The sequence below is a fragment of the Henckelia pumila genome, chromosome 1, assembly GCF_033568475.1.
Source record: "Henckelia pumila isolate YLH828 chromosome 1, ASM3356847v2, whole genome shotgun sequence".
Classification (NCBI taxonomy): Eukaryota; Viridiplantae; Streptophyta; class Magnoliopsida; order Lamiales; family Gesneriaceae; genus Henckelia; species Henckelia pumila.
This window is the reverse complement of record NC_133120.1, coordinates 64,647,844-64,673,317: the sequence shown is the minus strand read 5'-3', so window position 1 is coordinate 64,673,317 and position 25,474 is coordinate 64,647,844. Positions and strand designations below refer to the sequence as shown.

The window sequence follows — 25,474 nt, the reverse complement described above, 5'->3', positions numbered from 1 at the left end:
AGGATATGGTGGACAAGTACATGGCCATGAACGAGCGAGCTATAAAAGATCTAATCAATTCTAGATGCCACCTTGAGGAGAAGAAAGAGAATCTCAAAATATCAATTCTCCATGAACACCAAGAACATGAAGGGAAGAAAGATGCTCAAACAGTGATATCCCAAATTTGGTTCGATGATGATGACTCTGAGAACCATGATTTGGAGTGCGAATCAATTCATATTGAAGATCTTGAGATGTTTGAGTATTTTCTTTCCATTGAACCTCGATCGGAAGGAGTTCAAAGGGAGAAAATATATGCAGATACACCGCCAACACCAGTTTCACAAGAATTTGTTCTCCGAGAGCCCACAAAGATGTTCTCTTCCCATGTTTATCAGCTGCTATGGAGTGTTGTTGAGGTGACGAGCTTAAGCTGCATACATCTGGCCAAGATTGAGGGCGCATGGAACCCATTGGTGGTGTCATATGACACTTACTTTGGGTGTCAACCGCTCTTTGATGAGTGCTTCTGAGGGTCGAGCTGAAGACTGAAAATCAAGCGCTATTTGGGAGGCAACCCATGATTTTTACTTCATTTTTTTAGTGTTAGTTTTTATCTAGTTGTTGCTTTATATTGAGTTGATCATGTTTAATCCCTCAAAATTTTTGATTTGCAAGGTTAATATATGGGAATATTGATGGCCTAAGTAATGTGGTGCAGCAGCGGCAGATGAATATACACCACGATGATTGACCAGGGTAGTGTTATTTTGTTTTCATTGTGTTTATTTTTGTGTTGCATTTGTTTGTTTCTCATTCTTTTCATTGTTCTGAAGCATTGAGGGCAATGCTTTGGATAAGTATGGGGGGTAGAATAGTTTATTGCATTGTTTGTTATGTTTGTGTTGCATCTGTCATGTTTTGGGTTTGTTTGCATCTAGTTTGTTTTTGTTGTTTGTTTTGTCTTGCATGAGTAGGATGAGTCATAATAGCCAATGATGATAAGTTTATTTGAAAAAATTTATTTTTGAATTTTTTTTGCTCTTGACTTGACATGAGAAACTGTAGGTTGAACCGTGAATATTTATAAGCACTTGTGTTAGAACAGCGGATTGTAACGAAAGATTTGATGAAATTTCTGTCTGTTTGACCATTGCACGGAAATAGGTGGTTTGGGGATCTTAATTGTGTTCTATGAATTTTGATGAGACTCTAGTATGACACTTATGATCTTGGGCGCACCTAGAAAAAAAAAATTTTTTACAACTCCATCCGTACCTTGAAAGGATTTAAATCCTAAAAGAGCAAATTTAAGGCTAAGTATGTGGATTAGATGGGGTTGATGCTCATCCGAGCTATAGACGAGGGGATTAGAAAAATAATATAAAGATTTTTCGTATCCTATCCAGTTATAGCTAAGTCAACGGGTAATTATTGGGGCTAAAGCAATACTGGGTGGAAAATCCGGAGGTGTGTAATTCATTATCTCAAGGGAGGTGGGTGTATAGAGGTCGTTGGAAGGAATGTGCACTTGAAGAGTGAAATTTGCACTGATATGTCATAAGTCGCTAAGCAGTTTTGAGACAAATTTAGTCTAAGTTGTATAAAACTGGAATGACAGTTTACACACACACGTTCACGTTAAACCAAAGGTGTATTATGAAAAGTTGAGAGCGTGTGTGATTTTTTTTTTGTGATTGAACTTATCGGAGGATGTGCACATTCATGATTCGTCCTTGCTTATGTCTGTGTTTGCATATTGTTTTTGCATGTCTTGCCCGAGGGCGAGCAAGAGTTAAGCAGCTCAATCCAACGGTTAGCACTTAAGTTATGAATTTTTCAAACATGTCGCACGCTGGGAAGAAACAGGGGCGCCCGATCTGCAATTTATTGCAGACCGAGCGCTGCATCTAAAAACAGGCAGAAAGAAGGCATAATTTTCAGCGCTAGGTCCGTCATTTTTTACCGACCGAGCGCCCTCGCGAAGTTGGAAATTTATATTTTTCGGGTGTTTTACATGGAAATAACTCTTGGGCACTATAAATAGGAAAAATTCTGACGTTTTAAGGGTTCCAGATATTAGATTGAATGGAGGAGACGACCATCCAAGGAGAAGAACGGAAAGAGGGAAAAAACTAGAAGAACTCAAGAACCGCAAAAACTAGTTTTCTCTTTTATTTTTTCTTTTATTTGTTGGGATTTAGGGGATCCTACCCCCAAAACAATGTTTTGATTTATTCTTGAAGATTGAATTTGGTTTCTAAGCGTTCTTGATTATATTATTGTGTTTATTGCAATTTTGGAGTTTGATCAACTTCTTATTGATTTTATGTGTTATAATTGATACCGAGAATATATTTTATGACATGAAAGGGTAATATAATCCATGGATCTACAACTTGCATAGAGATATGAGGTTGGATACATGTTGATAGTCATAGTCCACCAGGTCGAAAGCTAGAGGATTCCATAAATCGTTAATGCAATTGCAATTGTTAAATAACGCAAGGAGATTTGGTTATTACAATTTGTTAATTAGATTAATAAAGCTCGAGAGAGTATATTGATAGATTAGAGAATTCCGTCAAAAGCATGACTTTAGAATTAAAATTCAATCATTAGAGAATAAAGGGGTAGGTGAACCGAGATCCTAACAAGCGTTTATTTATTTTCTGAGCTTACTTTATTGTTTTGCTTTTAATTCTTATTTTTATTTTAGTTTATTAATTTATTCTCCATCTATCGTTATAATTAATTAAAGAATCATACTTGAGGTAATTTTGTCATAAATCAATCTCTGTGGGACGATACTCCTACTCTGTACACTATATTATTACTTGACTAGTGCACTTGCAAATTTATTCGAGCCTAATTGATATATATATATATATATATATATATATATATATAAGTTGATTTTTTGTGGTAGTATTTGCTCGATCAGCGACAAAATACTATCTCAAGTATTTTTTTGATTGCTACAACCAAATCATTCATGTAAGCAGTTATCATATACTCGACAGTCAGACAATAGTTATTAGTAGTCTATTGGCACAATCTCGCGCCTTACTACTGACAGCTGCCTCGTACACTGAAATCGAGTATTAGGGCGGACTAAACCCAAGAAATTTCCATGATCTATCCACCTAGACCACTTCTATCCTATGGAAAACCCTGTGCTTGATTTTGAAAACATCAGACTATTCTAAACGCAATCATTGGACTCACTGTCCACTCAGTATGAACGCCACGGCTTGTCAAGTCCAAAAATTATAACTAATGAATCCCAAAGATTCCCACAACCTTCGGACATGCTCCTTATTATATCTCTCTCTAATACTGTGCAACAATATAAGACTGAGGTAGCCTACCATGATGTCCCACCTAGAAACACCACCAACTGTTCACTAGCATAAGTCACGCTTCCCTCACGCCTCAAATAGTCATGTACAATCCTTAGCATCTGATGTAATCCACCATGGAGAAAAATTATCGCTGGAAAATACTCACCTTCGAGTCAATGTCCCAAGCAGTCTACAATCTCATCTCCTGAATAAGTCCTATCACAAGAGAATTCAAATACTTACTAGATCCACTAATCTTGCAGTATCTCATAGGTCAAAACCTACCCGCTTAGAGAACACACTCGTCAAGGAAATCCCTCCAAGACTGGTTCTCACGGCAGAACACTCAAACCCATATCTCTGACAAAATTCAGATGATATCTAAACTACTGATATTAAAATTGATATCCAAACCACGGTCATACCCTATCGTGACTGCTACCAAAACCCCTAGACTGAGTAGTCTACCCAACGCCACCTCCCGAAGCACAAGGGCTTTCGAGTACATCGACATAGGGTCGTGCCTCCTCACGTATAGTCATGGTCATAGTCCACAACTCTCGACATATACTTGACCATGTTCCTGATGAATACCCATCATCACAAGTCTCAACCTAAGAAGGTTTAAACAGGCTCTTGATCTAAGGAAACAACCTAGAACAAACCATGCCCACTAATGAATCAATTCATCGCCGGAACTCACATAGTCCACTGGCTATCTAGGTCAATCCTAGGAAAATGCCTAGACTAATCACAAGCCAAGCAGTAAAATTGGTCCACCCAGACCTATGAGTACAATAGTTGAACACTAATCAACTAAAACCATGTCAATCCTCAGCAAAACATTGCAATCATCCACGAATTACTGGATAAATATTACACGTATTATTACTTCAAGTTATGTATAATTTCTTTATTAAAATCCCATGTAATACTAATTCAGTATCCAAAATACAATAGAAAATGTACAATCAATAACTAGAAATGATACTACCAGAGTATGATGATTTATTTCAACTGATATACTATTTACAACTACAACAATACAGTATTTAAAATCATCGTACTAGTCTTTATTTTTTGAGCATGAAGCTTCTGGTAAAGCCCGGATTTTATCTTAATTGAGCTTAATTGAGTTAATTGGAGATTATAGAGTTCAAGAGTCGACTTGTTTTTTATAAGGGTCTATTTTGCAAATTTTGTAAATTTCAGGGACTAAAGTACAAAATTGGAGTTTAATATATTATCTAGATTGGGTTGACTTGGTCTCTCACTTCATCACCTTCCCCAAGCCGTCTCCCCTCCATTGAAGCGCCCATTTGAGTTTTTCAAGTTTTTAGATTCTTTTCGAGCTCGATCCGTCCGTTGGAATTTATTTCTGAAGGCAGATTAGCGATCACAACAGCGAGAGCTTCGTTCTATCGTAAGTTTCTATTCGATCAGCTAGACTTCTATTTTTGGATGTGGTTAGAGGCGATTGAGTTTCGGTTATGTTGTTCTTGACTGAGTTCTGATCGTTTATTCTTAGTCGGTTTTGAATTAGAGCGTCGTTCGAATTTGTTATGATTTTTGGAATCCTATTTTTGAAAATTGAGTTTTGAGATTTGAAGGATTTGGGTTGTTATTGTTGTATTAGCATTGATTTGTGTTAGTTGCATTGCTGTACTACTGTCTACGTTTTCGGTTTGATCAGTTTATAGCCGTTATGTCGTCGGTTTGAGTTTTGAGATTTTGAACCATTTGAATCGTGGAATTTTGGCTATTTAGTTTGATCGTAGTTGTTGATCATATTTTGTCTCCGTACGGATTCATTTGGAGTTGTCGAAACCAGAGTTAGCAGCAGTCGATTATCGAAGAATTGGAGGAAGAACGGTAAAGATATTACCTTGAGCCGTTGTTGTTGTTAGGTTGTATAGTTTCTGATATAACCTTTTATTGTAACTTATCCAGATTTGGAGCTAATCGTATCGAAATGTACAAGCAGTCATCATTTAGCGGGATAGCATACTCGGGACAGTTGGTTCTTGAGTTTTCCCTTAAAATCACATACTTGCATCAATAATTGTTCTAGAATGTGGAGCATGTATTTTGTTGTTTGAGTTTTACTATATCGCTTAAATTCTTTATGTTTTCCTATGCATTCATCTTGAGCCAAACCTTTGATTTCAGCAGGCAGAACGACCCTTTTTTTTAAGACGTTTTGGGGGCTATACTGCGAGTGGCCTGGTGTAGAGGTTCACCTAGTGTCAGCATACTCCTTATAGTCGCACCAAAGTCTGGGGAGTGGAATACATGGCACCACCTCGATTGGGAGAGTCGGTGAGTTGTTACGTGATCTCATCCTCGGGATCCCAAAAGCTTTGCAGTAATCTCTTGTTTATCAGAGTTGATATCCCGTTTTTAAAGACATACATTTCATTCATCTTAACTTGATTATGTTGTCTTGAAGCATGTTGTTGATATATTTCTTTCATTGCTCTTTATGTTGCTTTTACTGAGAATATCATTTTCACCGGAGTTATCCGGTTGTTGCTCTGTTTTGTATGTGTACTTGGCGACAGGTGGGGCAGGATCAAGTCAGAGGCAGCATGCTAGGGGTTGAGTTAAGTAGAAGTGAGGACTCGGTGTTTTAGAATTCGAATTGTAATTCGAACTTGTTTTGTATTTGATTTTAATCTAGAACCGATGCATGTTCTACTGGTTTGAATAGTGTACAACTCTAGACCTACCTTGTACTCTTTATGCATGTTGTAATGAGTTTGTAGCATTGTGAAATAGAAGAATTTGATTGTGTTATCATGGTTTTTGTATCTGTCATGCCTTTTCCTTTTTTGGTGCAGCAGGGCACGGACCTCGTGCCACGTCCGTGCAAGGGTTTGTGTCCCCTCGCAAGCTTGGAGTTTGCCTTTGTTCAAGTGCACGGACCCCGTGCCACCTCCGAGTGAGGGTCCGTGTAGCTGGACAGAAACTCAGGTTTTTAGTGCAATGTTTAAGCATGGACCCGAACACGGAGGTGGTCCGGGGTCCGTGTGTGCTTCAGTTAAATGCATGGACCCGTGCACGGATGTGTGCACGGGGTCCGGGCATGCTTTTTTGAAAAAAAATTTCTTCTTCTTTCTTTGCTTTTAATTTTGGATCTTGTATGCTCTATTGTTGTTTAATCCGAGATTAGATGTTTAGAACTGAGTTCTCACATTAAGTGGTATCAGAGAGATAAGTTCTTGGTTGAACTAGAGTGAGCAGGGTAGTTCGAGTCCGCATGTATTGGCTCCTCGCATGTGTTTGAGTTATTTAATTGTTTATTTAATTCCATGCGATCATGCTTTATTGTTTCAAAAGTATTTAAATTACATGATTTTGTGACTTAATTTATAAAGCATGATCTACTTGAGATATAAATGTTTTGTTTATCGACTGGTATCCGATTTTCTGAGAGGTTGAAAGGGCACCAATTTGTAGCAATTGAGATATCTTGTGTCCTAATCTTTGATTATCAGATGGGTCCTCGTCGAGTTATTAACAGAAATCCACCGCCAGTTACTCCTCCGAATGAGCAAGCTAGTACAGAAACTGTTCAAATGGATGCTACAGCGACACCTATGGAAACATTGCTGAAAAGGTTTCAGTCGTTTAATCCGCCTGTTTTGTTAGGTAAATAAAATCCTGTTGACTGTGAGAGCTGGTTGGACGACATTGATCAGTTGTTTGATTCCCTTTATTACTCTGACGACCGCCGAACCAGGTTAGTCATTCATCAGATTCGAGGTGTTGCTAAGAACTGGTGGATCACGACAAAGAGATCCATGGAGAATCGAGGTACAGTTGTTAATTGGACTCTTTTCAAATTTGAGTTTTATAAGCGGTTTTTTCCTATTTCGTACCGAAAGGACAAGGGAGCCGAGTTTGCCAATATGAGACAAGGAAACTTGAACATCGAGGAGTATGTAGCTAAGTTTGATAGCTTGCTGAGATTTGCACCACAAATTGCCGACAACGAAGAATCAAAAGCCGATCAGTTCATCAACGGCTTGAACCCCGACATCTTCACGTTGGTAAACACTGCCACGCCCGATAACTTTGCGGATGCCATGAATCATGCAAAGGGAGCTGAAGCAGGTTTGTGGAGGCAAAGAGGAAATCAAATGGTACCTCAGCAGCCGAGACAGTCTCAGAACCAATCGTCTTAGTATCAAAATCAGCCATCACAGTATCAGAACCAACCACAGAGGTTCGAAGGAGGAAGCAGTAGCAGTAATAGAAAGGATCATTACAAATCAAGAGGGAAACATTTCAAGAAGTAGGGGAACAGTTCTTTTAGTTTCAGTGGTTCCAAGCAGTTCGGTTCAGGACAGAGCTCTGGATCTTCATCTTTGTTCTGCAGCAAGTGTGGGGGTAGACACTCCCTGGATCAGTGTGTAGGAGTCTTTGGGAACTGCAACAACTGTCAGCAATCGGGACACTTTTCTAAGGTGTGTCCTCAGCGAGGTAGAGATCAAGCTCAGAGTGGGAGTTCATCTAGACCTTCAGCTCAGCCTGAGAGGCAGTCTTCTGTAGTTCACTCCTTCCAGCCTCAGCAGCAGAACAGACAGGGAGGTAACCCGAATGCAAACCAGCCTCCGAGACAGCAGGCAAGAGTCTTTGCTTTGACAGAGGATCAGGCTCAGGCAGCACCGGACTATGTTATAGCAGGTAACTGTTCGATTTTCGATTATTCTGCTCAAGTATTGATAGATACAGGTGCTTCTCATTCCTTTATCTCTGAAAAATTTATGTTGATGCATGCTTTGCAAACTGAGTTGTTGCCTACTGTAGTAGCTGTTACTTCACCTTTGGGTGGAGAAATTGTTTCTGTCAGATTAGTCAGGAACTGTGAACTTTTTTTTGAGGGAAATTTTTTAGAGTTCGACTGTATTGTACTTGAGCTATCAGATTTTGACTGTATTGTGGGTATAAATTCTTTAACCAAGTACAGGGCAACAGTCGATTGTTTTTTGAAGGTTGTCAGATTCAGACCTAAAATGGCAGACGAGTGGAAATTCTTTGGTAAGGGTTCTCGATCTAGAATTCCTTTGATTTCAGTGTTATCTATGACTCGTTTGTTACAGAGAGGTACAGAGGGATTTTTGCTTTATGCAGTTGATGTACTGAAATCTAGCCCAGAATTGGTTGATATACCCGTGGTTAAAGAGTTTGCTGATGTGTTTTCGGAATAAATTCCTGGATTGCCGCCTATTTGAGAGATTGAATTCAGCATTGATTTAGTGTCAGGTACTCAACCTATTTCCAAAGCTCCGTATCGTATGGTACCGGTCTAATTGAGAGAATTGAAGGAGAAACTTGAGGATTTGATTGCCAAAGGATACATCAGACCTAGTGTGTCGCCTTGGTGTGCTCCTGTTCTGTTTGTTCGGAAGAAGGATGGTTCTATGCGGCTTTGTATTGACTACCGTCAACTGAATCAGGCCACAGTAAAGAAAATGTATCCTTTACCCCGAATAGATGACCTTTTTGATCAACTACAGGGTTCTTTTGTCTATTCAAAGATTGATCTGAGATCAGGTTATCATCAGCTGAGAGTGCGAGAGAAATATGTTCCTAAGACCGCATTCAGAACGAGGTATGGTCATTTTGAGTTTATAGTCATGTCGTTCGGTTTGACTAACGCTCCAGTGGTTTTTATGGGTTTGATGAACTGTATCTTTCAACGCTATTTATATGAGTTTGTTATTATCTTCATCGATGATATTCTTATCTACTCGAAGAACCGTACTGACCATGCAGAGCATTTGAGGACCGTCTTGCAGATTTTGTGAGTTGAGCAGTTGTTTGCCAAGTTGTCTAAGTGTGAATTCTGGTTGGACCGGGTTGTCTTCCTAAGTCATATTATTTCAGGAGATGGGATTTCTGTCGATCCCAACAAGATTGAAGCGGTTATGAATTGGCCTAGACCGACATCAGCACCTGAGATTTGAAGCTTTATGGGTTTAGCTGGTTATTATCGCCGATTCATCGAGGGATTCTCGTCTATTTCCAAGCCAATTATCCAACTGACTCAGAATAATGCACCTTTTATCTGGACTTCAGATTATGAGGCTAGCTTTGTTGATCTGAAGAGGAGACTGACCAGTGCTCCGATTCTTTCTATTCCAAAAGGTACTGGAGGTTTTACCGTGTATTGTGATGCTTCTAATCGAGGCTTGGGATGTGTTCTTATGCAGCATAAGCATGTGATAGCGTATGCATCGAGGCAGCTAAAGCCGCACGAAACTCTTTATCCGATTCATGATATTGAACTCGCTGTGATCGTCTTTGCTCTGAAGATCTGGCGTCACTATCTTTATGGTGAGTCTTTCGAGATTTTTTCTGACCATAAGAGCCTTAAGTATTTATTTTCATAGGCAGAGCTAAACATGAGACAGAGATGATGGTTAGATCTGTTGAAGGATTTTTATTGTGAAATCAAGTATTATCCGGGAAAGTCGAATGCAGTTGCAGATGCCTTGAGCCAAAAGCTTTGTTCTTTATCTCTTTCCACTATCGGTGTTTTTCAGTTGATCGATGATTGTTGCACTTCTTGTTTGGATTTTTAAACAAATAGGAAGACTATCAAAGTATTTGCTATTCAAGTCAAGCCGGAGTTGTTTATTTTGATCAAAGAAGCACAGAAGTCTGATCCGAGCATTCAGATTTCAGTAGAGAAATTGTGCCTGATATTTCGGAGTTGAGGCAGCGTATTCTCCGAGAGGCTCTTTGCAGTCGGTTCAGTATTCATCCTGGAGGCCGTAAGATGTATAACGATCTGAAGAATCAGTTTTGGTGGAAGATAATGAAGAGAGACATTGCGAGGTTTGTATCTCGATGTTTGAACTGTCAGCAGGTGAAAACAGAGAAAAAGCGACTGGGTGGTATGTTGCACAGTCTATCTGTTCCTAAATGGAAATGGGATCACATTTCGATGGATTTCGTCACGAAGCTACCGCGATCTGTTCAAGGATGCGATGTTATTTAGGTAGGGATTGACAGATTGACGAAGTCTGCTTGTTTTATTCCGTACAAGATGACGTATCGTCACGATCAGATGGCTGAGTTGTATGTTAGCAACGTTGTGAGATTGCATGGTGTGCCAAAGTTGATCGTTTCAGACCGAGACCCTAGATTCACTTCGCACTTTTGGCACAGTCTTCAGGAGGAACTTGGTACTCGATTGCATTTGAGTACAAATTATCATCCTCAGACCGATGGATAGTCAGAGCGAACTATCCAGATGTTAGAGGATATGCTTCGAGCAGTAGTGCTAGACTTTGGCACTAGTTGACAAGATTTTTTGCCTCTTGTCGAGTTTTCTTACAACAACAGCTTTCAAGCGAGTATCGGTATGGCGCCTTTTGAGGCTTTGTACGGAAAGAAGTGTCGATCTCCGTTGTCTTGGGATGATTTATCCGAGTCACCTGATTTGGGACCGGATATGCTTCGAGATATGGCGGAGCAAGTAAAGATCATTCAGTCGAGAATGAAACCGGCTCAGGATAGACAGGCAAATTATGCAAATATCAGACGTAGACTTCTGAGTTTTGAGCAGGGAGACCGAGTTTTCTTGAAGATTTCTCCTTTCAGAGGCACTATCAGATTTGGTAAGAGAGGAAAGTTATCCCCGATATTCATCGGACCATATGAAATTCTAGAGAAGTTAGGCGATCTTGCCTACAGACTTGCACTTCCTCCATCTTTATTTGGTATTTACGACGTTTTTCACGTCTCTATGTTGCGGAAGTATCATCCAGATCCTTCTCATATTCTTCAGCCTGACAAAGCCGAGCTTGACGAGACTCTAAGCTACTTTGACCGACCGATTCAGATCCTTGATCGGAAGGAAAAACAACTCAGAACCAAGTTGATTCCTTTGGTGAAGGTGCAGTGGAGCCGTCACGGTGTCGAGGAAGCGACTTTGGAGATAGAATTTGACATGAGACATCATTTTCCTTAGTTATTCGGATGACGTGAGTTCTTCTTACTGTCTTTAGTTCTTTATTATATCTTATGATTTGTGATTCTTATTAATTTTGAGCACGAAATCTCTTCTTAGAGGGGAGAATTGTAACTCCCGATTTTATCTTAATTGAGCTTGTTGATGAAGTACGAGATATATCTAAATGGGAATAATGACCATTATCTTTGAGGATAGCGAACAATCATAAGATTTTGACTGAAATATTTTTTGTCATTAAAAGTGTCGACGACACAACCTCATTGAATCTGAAAAAAAAAAAAAGATATCAAATGTTTTTGTTCATTATGACCTCCAGGTTAAGAAAATCAGATGTCAAGGATATGATGGTACTAGTAATATGAGTGGCGAATGAAATGGAGTTCAAGAATTATTTCTCAGGATTGTCCCTATGCGTATTATTTCCACTATTTTGCCCATCAATTACAACTGACATTGATTTCTACAGCTAATGATGTCAGTGTTATTTCGGAATTCTTTTCTCATTTTGGCAATATTATCAATATTGTTACTTTTTCTACTAAGTGCATTGCCGAGTTACATATTGTACAAAGAAATGATTTGAGCATATGTTGGCAATGGGAGAACGTGATTCTCAAAGTAGAGCCAACCAGATTGGTAATTTGAAGCGAGTAGGAGCTAATAGTTGGAGTTCTCACTATGAATCGATAAAAATCTTGATAGTTATGTACGCTGCAACTTGAAAAGTTTTTGAAGTTCTTAGTGACCATTCTCCAAATGGAATAGCTAGGACTAAAGTTGGGGGAATTTATATAAGCTTTGAATTAATGTGTGTTCATTTTGCACTTGATTCTATTACATTTGTCTCTACCACCAAAAATATCTTTCAAGAACTTACAGAATTCGGGTGGGAAGAATTGTTTCACGAAGTGAGAGTTTTTTTTAGAAATGAATTGATGTGCCTGACCTTGAGTGTCTATATAAGATTAGTCGTTCACGTCAGAAAACTACAGTTGACCATCCACTTAGATGTTTTAATACAACAATAGATTTCATATTGATGTAGTTAAATATTATGTTCAATGAGTGACCAGTGGAACTTCTTTCTCAAAGTATAGTTTTATATCCTAAAAATTTATTTGACTCATTTGTGATGGTATAGTTTTATATCCTAAAAATTCATTTGACTCATTTGTGATGGTATAGTTTTATATCCTAAAAATTCATTTGACTCATTTGTGATGATATTTGCAGGCTTGCAACAAAGTTTTATCCCAATGATTTTAAAGGTCAAGACATTGTTGCTTTGGAGTATAAATTGGTACATTATAAACTTGATGTGATGAAGATCATTTGAAGGTTTCTCTACACTTGTTGAGTTGTGTTAGCAATTGACTGAGAGTGGACGGTCAAAGGTTTACGTTATGTTGACTAGATCGATTCATCTTTTTTTGACATTACATATTTCTACCGCCACTACAGAGCAAGCATTTTTAGCAATGAAACATGTGAAGAAGGTACTTCGCAATAAAATGGAAGATGACTTTCTTAACGATTGTTTGACACTCTATATTGAGCCATCGAGATTTAACTAAGATATAGATATATAAAGATTCTATTATAGATAAATTTTATATTTTAAAATCGTGTAGCCCACAACTTCGTTGAATAACATATTATTTTGACTTTTTTGTTATATATAAAAATAATATAACAATAAATTGGATCGGAAGAGAAATTAGAAAATAAGAAATTTTTTTCAACATATAATTATTTATACGTAATATTAAAGTTGAGGGATTTGGACTAAAATTTTGATATCCTGCTATGTTTTTTTATAAATCAAAAATTCGTTTTCTCAAATTACATAATATTCTATTTTTGTTTAATAAAAAAATTTATTAAACATATTTCAGTAAATTTAGGCTGACACGTAGGTTTGAGAAAATTTTTTTGGAATTTGAGAAAATTCATATAAAAAATTCTACATGTCAACCGAAATTATTTGAGAAAGTTATTGTAATTTTTTAAAAGTACACAAAAAAAAAAAACCAATCTAATATAGAATACGATCGTTTCTTTAAGAATTTATCTATTGTAGAAATGTTCATGGGAGCTCAGTTTCATAAATTGTTATTTCATGGAAATGCATATGCATCACATTAAATGACGATGGAAATTATCCTGATATATCTATTGTGGGACAATTTTTCGCCACTTTATAAACTAATTATTTATTTTCTTCCAAAATTCATTGATTATTCAATCAATTTATTCCTAATTTAATATAACATATAGCCCTCATAAATAATTGGACAAATCGAACCAATTTCCTCTAATTATATGCAGAATATATATGCTAGCTAGCAATATACACATTTGAATCAAACTATTCTAAAGTTTAATTTTTTTTTAATTCAATGGCATGTAAAGTGCCCCGTACGTCCCAATAAAAAAAAAGTGTTGGATGTTTGAATGAGATTCAAATAACTCCTTTGATAACTTGATTAACTATTTGCATCAAGCATAGAAGGATATAAAATAGTAGTTACAAGAGTTTATTGTGCAGTCGTGCTTGGAAAATTTCGGTCCGAAGTATGAAAAAATGGTATCCGAGATATTCGCTAGCAGAAACATGGATAAATAAATGTTATGCGGGGCAAAGTGTTACGGTCATGGAAACCACCTTTTGAACCTATGGGATATTGCTATATCTACTACACCAGGTAACCTCTTGAACTTATAAGAGTGACCACCTCTATATTTCTAGCACCGTTGGAATGATTGGTCAGACCATGACGAGAACATCGTGTTTCGAAAGACAAGTTGTAGTAATCCATCAAATATGGAAAAAAAAGATTTAAGGTTTGAAGGAGTTTACAACGAGATATGATTGACTTCTAAGCAACTTGAATTAGTAATTTCTGTAAAAAGAAATTGTCAAAAAAAAATTCTGTAAAAAGAAAATTGTGGATATCATCGATATAGTTTTTATAAGAGCTCATTATGTAGTCACACTTGTGCGGACTTAGTTTTGTGACAACATCATGTATTCTAATAACGAGGAACTTGAATATATGTTAGGTCCTGGTTAGATTCAAAACAATGATAAGTGGCTATTACATTGTTTTAAATTTTATTTAAAAGATCACACTTTTATCTGAAATTTTGTAACACGAGTAGATATTAAATTTTAAGTTCTCTAATTTTCAATTTTCCATATATTTATGTAACTAGACGAGATCAAATTCTGGGAGAAGAGATTTTATACGTTATTTTGAGTTGTTATTTACGGGATAGATAATGTATTTTGATTTGGTTGTGTAAATATTTATGTTCTGATATTTCAGTTTGTAATATGGATTATTAACGCTATGTTTGGATAAATAAAAATGCATGCTTTTCCACTTTGGTTATTGTTAACGATGTATAATTTATTTCCATTTTTAGTTCCGTAACTTCCAATCTTCCATTGTTCAATTTTTTTATTTATAACGGTGAATTTGTATTTCTGCTTTGTAACTTGTATTTTCTTTATTTTTTTCTCTTTTTCTCCTTTTTTTTCCACTTTGGTCATTTTTTTACTAAAGTTCGTTGTGTTTTCTTCCAAATGATATTCTAAAAAAAACGATGACATGTATTCAAGTTTTCCTCCAAAAATCAATGTCAGCATCCACATTCGTCACTCAAGCAGACATGATGGATTTGGGTAAAAACATGATGGATTTGGGTAAAAAAAAAAGAAACGTATTAAAAAAGAAAAAAACATGCAAATTAAAGGACTAAAAATGCAAATTAACTTTTAACATGAAATAAATAGAAAAAAAAAAAACATGTCGATAACCGGATTAAAAATGCAAATTCATTGTTAACAAAACAAAAAAAAAACATAAAGATTACAAGATTAAAAAATACAAATTCATATTTAACGAGATCAAACGTAGAAAATATTCAAATTACAATACTGAAAATATAGTTTCCCACTAAATGAAGTTAAATTAATTGTAAAGAGAATATCTACACTCGATGCATTGTGCCTATGTAATTCTGTCTCGTCCAATACTATTACGCAAGACAAGATTGTTCAATTCTATTTAAATATTAATTAAATATTATTATGTAATCCCTGTCACGCATTAAGAAGTATACTTTCATATTGGTTCCTTTCCAATACATCTGAGTTCAAAATGAACAGAACAGGAACTTCATCAATCATAAATATTTTAAAACCTAGCTAGTTTCCAGGAGATATGATGATCATAGTCAAAATTAAGGTAGGAGGCCGTAGCCTGCAGTAGGTTTATAGCAGAATTCTTCGATATTAAACGATCCTTAAATCAATAAAATTAATCCGAGGAGGTTTTTTTTTTTTATGAATGTACGATCGAGTGAGGCGTTACGACAGATTAACATATATACGATCGAGGGAAGGAGAGCAGAATATATAGAACCGATCTGGTAGAAACATTCACAATCATCCGTTATCACAAAATCATCATCAATGATTTTGCCTTAATATTTTGATTTCAATATCTATTTTCAAATCATATAATATTATAACACACATATTAAATCCATTCTATCTTTTCATGACACATATTATATATAGTGTATATATGCATTTGTTTCTAATTATTAATTCAAACAGCGGGAAAAGATAAAAATTAAAAACATAAAGGAAAAAAGAAACCATGTTTCACTGAAAATATAAATTATATATAAGCAAGAAATATTTTAAACAAACCATTATTTTTATTAAGTGCAAGCTGCTGCATGGAATATATATAAGAAGATTAAAAAGTATAATTTATTACACACACAACTACAATTCCCTTTATACTAAGATCATATATAAATATTATTTCAAACCTTAATTTCTTCTAACTTTTTTTTTTTTTTTAATAATACAAGGCAGAATATTATTTTATTTTCAAAAATTTACCTCTCTTAATATGGTGGCCTAGGATGATTCCAGGCATATGAATCATGATTCAGTTGTCCATTATTTGGCAGTAAATTTGGGGTCAAATTGTAGATGGGCAAAGATATAGAATGGTCAGCCATCCCATGCTGCTGCTGCGCCCCGATCCCCGGAGGAGAAACACCGCCTCCTCCGCCGCTGGGAGGCGGCGCCTGAGCTGAGCCACCAGCTTCATCATCTTCTTCAAGAGGTAATCTTTCATAAGTAGCGTTTGTAAACGTGGCCGCAACCACCATAACAGGACCTGCCGCCACCAGAGGACCGACAACGCTTCCGCCCACCACCTGGCCCTGCCCGCCGGACAGATAAACCGTCAGACCGGTGGCCCCGGGCGGAGCTGGACCGGGAAGAAAAGCCCCCGTCAGAGAAAGGATTTCGAAGCGGCCTTGGAGAGCGACGGCCGCCGAGGTGGCGGAGGGCTGACGTATAGTAACGTTGGCGACGCAACCGCTGCCGCTGAGCACGCAAACGCCACGCTGCCGGCGGCGAGCGAACTGAGCTATGCTCTCCGCCACGTCGGTGCCGCCGGAAACCTCCATGATGTGGCTGCGGAGCGCGTTGGGGCTGTCGCGTGTCACGAAAATCGGTGGCTTGGGCTTGTTCTTGGATCCCGGAGGCCTGCCGCGGGGGCGGCGGTTGCCCACCTCGACGGCTCCTTCCCTCGGCTCGTCGCTGTTGTCCTTGTCGTCTTCGTCGTCTTCGTCTCCGCCGCCGCCGCTGATCTTCTCGTTGATCGAAAGGTTCATTTCACGCTTATTATTGCCCATCATAGATGCTTGCTCATCAACTCCTTGCAACCCCATCTGGCCGCCGGTCCACCATGGAATATTCGCCATCAAGATCGATAAAATGACTTGTTTGACTATCTTGATCGATGATGATTCACTAATCATCAAAACTATTCAAAACCCTAGTTTGCTTCTTGGCATAATTACACATATTTCTTCATGAAAATATATAGCAAAACAAATCAAGATCTAAATTCTAGTTGATGGAGGATAAAAAAGCAAGAATCAATCAAGAAGAACAAAGGATGAAGATGAGAGGGGAAAAAAAAAAAGAAGGAAAAGATTGGAAGATTGTGATTTTAATATAAACTATTACAGAGAGTATAACTTTAATAAATCATTTGAAAATGAATAAATAAAGCTGCGACTTTTTCTATGTTTAATATGCTTGTCTTGTGATATGATGAATGCCCTGACCAGGTAGGTTTGTGCGCTTATTTTATAGAACTCTCTGCAGTGTCATCTCTGCTGTGGTTGTCGTGTCTTCTCTTATATTTTATTTTATATCATTTCCCAAAATAATATATATTGACTCTTCTCGTATTTTGCAAGGGCCTTAAAAACGATTCTGGTTACATATGTTACACCAAAAATGTTATATATAGTTGTATTATAATATATATATATATATATAGGGTTATACTTGATGTATTTCTATCTATGAGTACTTTTTTTTATAAACGATCTCATGGATTTATATCCGTAAGAAGCCGACTTGATTTATATTTGTAATGAAAATTAATACTTTAATTTGACATAAAAATAAATTTTTTCAATAGTCAGGTGACTGAGATCGAATGATAGATTCGCTTATTAAAATTGATTTCTGAGATCATCTCATTAAAGTTTTTGTGATTTTATATAAATGATCATCTCAATTGAGCCCACGTGTTTTGTGGTTTTGAATTCAAATAATTATAAGAAAATCATGTATAAACATCCGCTGCCTGGGAGTGTTAGAACGAGCCATTAAAAAGAGTGCAATTTAAAACTAATTAACAAGCTATTCTAGCTTTTCAAAATAAAAAAAAAAAAAAAAATGTTAGAATACTTATTTCGATAGCTTTTATTTTACTTTAGTTTATTTATTTATTTTTTTTTAAGTAGATGTATGTTTACATAGCTATATATAGCTATGAAGTAAAACTGCAGCTTCCTTCTAATACTCATCGTGGTCGAGTCCTATTTTTCATTTGATCAGGTTTTTGTAGTGAAAATATCTTAACTTGAGCCCTTTTGTCTTGAATTGAGACTTATGTTATTCGACTCTTAAATCTTGTATAACTGGTCATCATTCAAATATCTTGATTAACTCTTACATGTTGATCAAGAGGATGAATGGAATTGTAGATTAACAGATTGAAAATTTGAAGCACTAAAATAAGAAAAAGAAACAATTTCCAATTTAAAGTGGATTATCAACCACATTAAAGTTTTTTTTTTTTGACAGTTACTGACAAAACGTTTATTATATAAGTGTTAAAAGTTTTTATAAATGTTTTAAAAGTTGTTTAATGAGAAATATATATTTGCCCAACTATATTCTATAAAAATGTTACTAAAGTTAAAAAAAATAGTATGACTTGATTTACATTATTTTCTTCCATTCTAAAAACATCAAAAAACATATCTCAATTTTTTTTTTAAAACTATACATGGATAAATATTTTTAAAAATATTTTTCAAACATATTTTACAAAAATTTTGTCCAAACACATATTTTAAGTTTTTTTGCGTTTATAAATACCAAATACTTTTGTAAAGTACTTTTCCAAACTAAGGAAATTTTAATGCACTAGTAGAATTTCTGCATTTTACTTCGCCACTAATTACTTCGGCAATTAGTAATTACGAAGTAAAATGTAACAATCAACTTCGGCAATAACACATGCGAAGTAAAAGTGCACTTTCTACTTCGGTACTTAAAAAACCCGGGCTTCACTAATAATATTTGGTAGAATTTTACTTCGGCATATTATTTTTGCTGAAGTAAAAAGTAAAAAAATAAAATTTTTAATTATAAATGCTGAAGTAAAAAAGATGAATCGGATCCCTATATTACTTATGTTTCTTCCAAGTTTTATCACTAAGTAAAAAAAAAAGAAACTCACCTTAATCGTCTTCAGCTCGCGATCCCTTTCTTCTTCAACCTAGAGGCCGCCGATTTAAATCTCCAGCATCCACCACCGCCAGGAACGTCTCTCCAACGCCATAATTCGAAAGCCCAAGGTCTGAATACTTCTATTTTGGTATCAATTTGGGTTTTAGATGTTTTGAAAGATGTTTATCTCTTTTTACATGAAGATCGGGTTCCATTTTTTTCTACATGAATTCGAATTTTCCCTTTTATTTGTATTTTACATGTTTGGCGAGATGTTTTGTTCTTGTTGTTTGATTCTCACATTAGTTCATCTGTTTTTACTTTTTATACTTATTTCACTAGTTACGCTGCTGCCAATCTACCGTTGTGCTTGCCTTTTTATTATTGTTTCATTTGACTGGGTGGCAAAATTTTGATTGGCCTTAGGCACTCTACTAGTCTGCTTTGTTTTAATTTTTTTTTATTTTTTTTAGATTTTCACGTGGTTTAACATATGCTATATTGTTAGGTTGAATTTTCTGGTGGTGCATTACGTTGCGGGGACTATGTGACTCTGCTCAAAGTTGGTGATTCAAACCAAGAAGTTGGTGATTTTTGCTTTGATTTGTAAGATATTTCCTTGTTTCGCATTCTTTTAGCAGTCATCGAGTACAGAACATTTGTTGTAGGGTGGTGGCAATATACAACATATAATTCTCGAAGGCCCTTATCGAAAGAGTACTGCAAAATCCATCTATACATTCTTTCAAATTTCTTAGGATAGGAAGGTCAGGCGCTGAACCAAGTCGCCCAATTTGTTTACATTAGCTGGTGATTTTGGCCGGAGCAGCAGTTTTTGGAGTAGCTCTTAGGTGAGTTCATGTTTAGTTTAAAGTTTCTATGATTGTATATATTAATTTATTGCTCAGAACATTCATTTTTTAACATCCATGTTTTTTGTTTTGGTTTTTTTACTGGTGAGTGCTCAACTGATTTTTTGTATTGAACTGATGTAGTTTTTCAACAAGTGTGTTCATGTTAGTTTTGAAGCGTGTCTGGTAAATTATATACACGCACATATATTGACTTCTTGTTATTATTTTTTGTCATGCTTATGTTTATATATATTCTCCTCCCTAATTTTAGATTTGAAACCCTTGCGAGCAACTTGGAGCTAATGTCGCTGCTGCCGCTACCCTGTAAATATTGATCATTTTCTTTCATATTCATATTTTTTTCATTTGACATATATTATTGTATTCTAGTGAGAATTTTTATCTTCCCGAGTCAGTTGCTGTTGGGGTTAATTTTTTGTAAATAATTGGTCCATTATGTTGTTTTGTCTATGATTTCTCTCCTAAATTCTAGGTAATCATTCTACTGCTCCCTACCAACATTAGAGAACCATTCTCAAGCTTTCCCTTCATCTCGAAGTTCAAATTTTAGGGTATGTCATAATCTATTAATGTTCTTGTTATTCTTGTTCTTTTCAAGTTTCAACTTATGCTTAGATTTTTCATTGATTTTTAAGTTTCGTGGTCTTTGGAATATCTCTACTATTCTGCACGTCTAGTTACTTTGGTTATTGGAGTTATCTTTCAAGTCATATTTTGTTTATTCTCTACTTTTGTGACTTTTTTTTGGTATTAATCGTTCTTGGATAATGTTGTTGCACCAAAACCTATTATGTGTTCTCGTTCTTTTCATTTCATTTTGCTTGGTGTTATTATTTTATTCTTATTATTTTGTTTTGAATAAAATAATTTATGTTACTTACAATTTTCGGTTTATTATAGGGATAAACATATGGATAGGAGTAAACATGGTATATATGAGATTTGGGAAAAGACACAAAAAAATGAATTAATTTAGGGGCGCTTAGCTTGAATGATCGAAGTTCATATTCATGTATTTACTTATTGAGTTCCTTAATTTCAATTTTCAATTTTTGGGGTTTGAATATAGGGAAAGTTCTTCGCACCATTAAATTCCATTTGTTATTTTAATAATAATAAATCCCAATTTCCCCTCCAAATTCCAGGAATAGCTCTAATGGCCTAACCTCTTTTGATTTTTTTTCCCATATCATAATAATTCACATTGATTTTTTGTGTTCTTTGATTTTTTTTTTCCCGAATTTAAAGTGAGAGTAAGCTCACAGAACATTTTATCAAGCATTTTTAAGGTGTTTTGGAGTTTGAAATGCTTGAATTCAAAGACGCAACTCCACTATGATTTAAGGTAATTTTTCTTTGATTTGGTGCGCATCTTCTTTGATTCTTCTTCTAAATGTGACTGTATCGACAACGCCATTATTTACTTATTTTTATAAAAATTTCGTGCTTCATACGACCAATTTACATGAAATAAGCTGAGAAATTCGCCAGCGGCAACTGAAATGCTTTTTTCTCTTTTATTTTCTGAAACTATAGTTGAATTGAATGAAAAAATAAACTAGAAAGCGTTCCAAATGCAATTTAGCTATGGAACTCAAATTAGATGACATTGTGAATAAATTTATTACATAAAAATAACTAGCTAGTTTTCAACTAAAGTGGCAACACAAACTCCGAGAGCGAATGCAAAGGAGGTGGTGGAGGGAATGAGTAGCTTGGTGGATGTTGACGTGAGTTGATAGTGTGATGGGGATATACTCGAAGTATCAGGTAGTGGAGATTATGCATATGATGCTCTATTAGGTGGTGGGCTGATAGCCATTGGTTGGCTTGGATTGGGAGGGCTAATATAAGTCAATAGTCATTGGACGCTTGGTGGTTTCACACTAGGAGGTGAAATAGGAGAATTTGGTTCCTTAGGAGTCTTTGGTGGTGGTGAAGTGGGCTCTGAAAACAGTTTCCTGTATTTGAGCTTGGGTAAATCATTTTTGAGTTTACAATTGTTTTGTGGAACTATTCCTAGAGATTGAAAACTGCAGATGATTATTTTAAACCTTTTTGGTCTTTTAATATAAGCACTTTCTGTCATGCAAATTAACTTTTCATGTTATTAATTGATTTAATTTCTAGAGTCACATTGATCTTTTGCGTGACAGAGGTGGTTGTAAGCCTTCCATTTTTAAAAACTCTTTTTGGTTTTGAAAAACCAAATAACTAATAGTACAGTTGGTTTTATGTGTTTTTATGGAAATTAATTTGCAACTCATGCTTGTCCAATTCTTTGTTTGCAAAATAGGTTGTTGCGTCTTTTTTTTTGACATTTTAGTTTGCAAATCTGCCTTCGATCTGCAAATCATGCTAGTTCCGATGAAAGGGTTGTTGATTTACAAGGAGAAGCTGTCAAAGTCCTAAAAGGCTTGGAAGCTGTGGTGGGTCACCTGAGAAAGTTTTTGGTGGATCACACAGTTCTTCCTTTATTTGAGAAGAGTGTAAGTTCCTGGTATAGGTTTTTTGGTTTCATGCGATCACGAGACTATCGTGAGAATGTTACTCATTTTTGCAGTATAATGCTCCGGCGACGCAAGAACGACAAGTAGAAGCTTGGGCTGAGAAAACATCACTGCATACTACCCCACAAACGTCACTAGGTTCCGATTACTCTGTTTCTCCAAAGCGGGATTCACTCTTCCTTGACCGTGAAAGAGAGCTAGAATCCCGTTTGAGTTCGTCCAGACTTTCAGTGTATGGAGTATATCATGGACTTGGAAGTCGCCCTTCAGCAATAGGACATTCTGGCGGGCCTATTGTCACTCAGGTTTGGGCATGTACTTTGAATATTGCTTCTGTTCATTGAATTTAGGAGTTGGATGTTACTGCTTGCACTATTTATTCCTATAAATATGCCATGTTGATTCCTTATGACAGGTTGCACAGACAATGCAAGAACCACTTTCTTATGCAGAGGATATAATTGGAGTTCAGGGAGCAAATATTGATTACATTAGACGCACTAGTGGTGCCATTCTAACTGTGCAAGAGAGTAGGGGTCTGCATGATGAAATCACCGTGGAGATAAAAGGAACCTCTTCACAAGTTCAACTAGCCCAGCAACTTATCCAGGTTAAAGTCTCTTCGGTTTTTAATGGTTTTTTTCCTAATCTGATCATGAATTCATGATCATAAACTTTGGTGCTTTGGCCTTAAAGTTCAAATCCCCAAATAGGGGCTGAGAAACTAAGTTGATATGATTTTGATAACAATTTGGTTTAAATATTTCCTTGAAGTAGTAAACGTAAGGAAGTTACTATACATACAAATGGCCTTGTTGTTATCTAAAGATAAAAAATGAGGTGGACGTTATCTTTATGTTATGCAGGACTTTACCAGTGGTCACAGAGAGCAACTTCAGGGGACCTATGGAAAGCTAGAATCCAGTTTATGACATTCCTATTCTCAGTTAGGTAGCAATTCTTACGAAATACGTGTGGATGTGTACACGTTTTGGTGGTTGAATATGTCATTTCAAATTGTTAGTGTATTTTGGTGGATAGAGTACTTGTTGATTTATGTATGTGTCGTTTTGGGATGGATTAATTAATATTATTAGTGTATTTTTAAGTTTCAAAAATATATTTATGGCATTATTTTATCTAAATCTTAATTTAGAAAATGTGTTCTATTGCTTCGAAGAATGCATTTTAATATGGTAATATAGGAAATTAACGAAGTAAAAGACATTATTTCACTTTGTATATTATTGAAATTACTGATGTAATAGACAATATTTAACTTCGAAAATTTGATTAAAAATCGAAGTAAAAGAATACATTTTACTTCGGTTATATACGAAATTAACGAAGTAATAGACAATATTTAACTTCGTCCAAAACCCGAAGTAAAATCATAGTTGTTACTTCGGCAAATTCATTAATTGACAAAGTATAAGAATATATTTGACTTCGTAACTTATGAAATTAGCGAAGTAAAATATATGTTTTTACTTCGGCACTAGTCCAATTCTGCCTCCAAAAAATGACCAAAGACTTCGGTAATTTAAGGTATAAGACTTCGGTGATTCAACGAAGTAAAAAAGTATCCTATTACTTCATGTAACACTACTTCGGTAATTAAGTGCCTACGACTTCGGTTATTAACCGAAGTCTTACGCGATTTTTCTACTAGTGATGTTGATTTAATTGACTTTGGGCTTGTACATTTTTTTTTCTTTTGAAGTAAACTTGTAATTTTATTCATGAGAAGTAATATCCTTGATTACAAGCTTTACTAACCAATTAGGAAAATCCTCATATTTCCACACAAAACGTTAATGGTAAAAAAAAAATAGCAAAAAAGGCTAGCGAGTGTGCAACACCATTCGTCGAGCGCATTACATGTTCGAGATTTTACATTCCTTGAGATGTCAAAATATTTATGATGTTTGTCGCAATGGCTTCGATGTATCCGAGGTTCCTCATTGAGAAAGTGATTGCTTGCACTTCCAATAAAGAATTCGATATGAACCCATTGATCTAATAGCGCTGGATTTGTATATATCATTTCAATCCCTTATTCAATAGATATAAGTTCTGCAGAAACTACAGATGGTGACTTGGTAATTTTCTAGAAAGAAATTATATTTTGGTCCAACAATTAGCACTTTTTTCTAATTTCGGTCATGTTAACCATGAGTAAATTGTTTTTTAAGAAAACTTGTAATTTTATTCATGAGAAGTAATATCCTTGATTACTAGATTTACTAACCAACTAGAAAATCCCCATATTTCCACACAAAAGATTATGGTGAAGAAATAGCAAAAAAGGCTAGAGAGTGTGCAACACTATTCGTCAAGCTCATTACATGTTCAATATTTAACATTCCTTGAGCTGTCAAAATATTTATGATGTTTGTCGCAATGGCTTTGATGTATTAATTGAGGTTCTTCACTGGGAAAGTGACTGCTTGTACTGCCAATAAAGAATCCGATATGACCCAATTGATCTATAAGCGGTGGATTTGTATTATTTGAATCTGTTATTCAATAGATATAATTTCTGCAGCAACTACAGATGTGCTTGGTAATTTTCTTCTCATAAGCTAGCAAGGGCTGGCCCTCATGATTCCTCATAACTCCTCCGATTTCATAGCTGTTTGAATTAATGTTATAAGTTGCATCGATTTATAGTCATCGTAAGTGGTCCACTAGTAGTGCAATCTAGAGCCTCGAGGATGACCGATTCACTACACTGCCCGAATTTGTTCATAGAGATGATCTCACCTCCTTGTAGTCAGTCACTTAGCATGGTCTCTCTCCAGTCTGCATTAATCACCAATTTCTTGTTATTTTGTAATATACAAATTTGAGTCTCTCGATCAGTCCATAATGCAAATGTTTGGACTGTGAAGATCTCGAAGTCCTTTCTGGATATATAGTTTGTC

At 35.8% G+C, this 25,474-nt stretch overlaps 2 protein-coding genes across 2 annotated transcripts; one reads left to right on the top strand and one right to left on the bottom strand.

The window, feature by feature from the left end:
- Positions 1 to 16,030: 16,030 nt before the first annotated feature.
- Positions 16,031 to 17,453, bottom strand: LOC140890159 (AT-hook motif nuclear-localized protein 20-like). Its single transcript, XM_073297919.1, has one exon. It carries the CDS (start codon positions 17,164 to 17,166, stop codon positions 16,240 to 16,242), a length of 927 nt encoding a protein of 308 aa, XP_073154020.1. The 5' UTR covers positions 17,167 to 17,453; the 3' UTR covers positions 16,031 to 16,239.
- A 1,496-nt stretch (positions 17,454 to 18,949) lies between these two features.
- Positions 18,950 to 23,485, top strand: LOC140863809 (RNA-binding KH domain-containing protein PEPPER-like). Its single transcript, XM_073267517.1, has 6 exons — positions 18,950 to 18,979; positions 19,671 to 19,768; positions 22,364 to 22,526; positions 22,601 to 22,852; positions 22,963 to 23,157; positions 23,414 to 23,485. Exons 1-6 carry the CDS (start codon positions 18,950 to 18,952, stop codon positions 23,477 to 23,479), a joined length of 804 nt encoding a protein of 267 aa, XP_073123618.1. The 3' UTR covers positions 23,480 to 23,485.
- Positions 23,486 to 25,474: the final 1,989 nt, after the last annotated feature.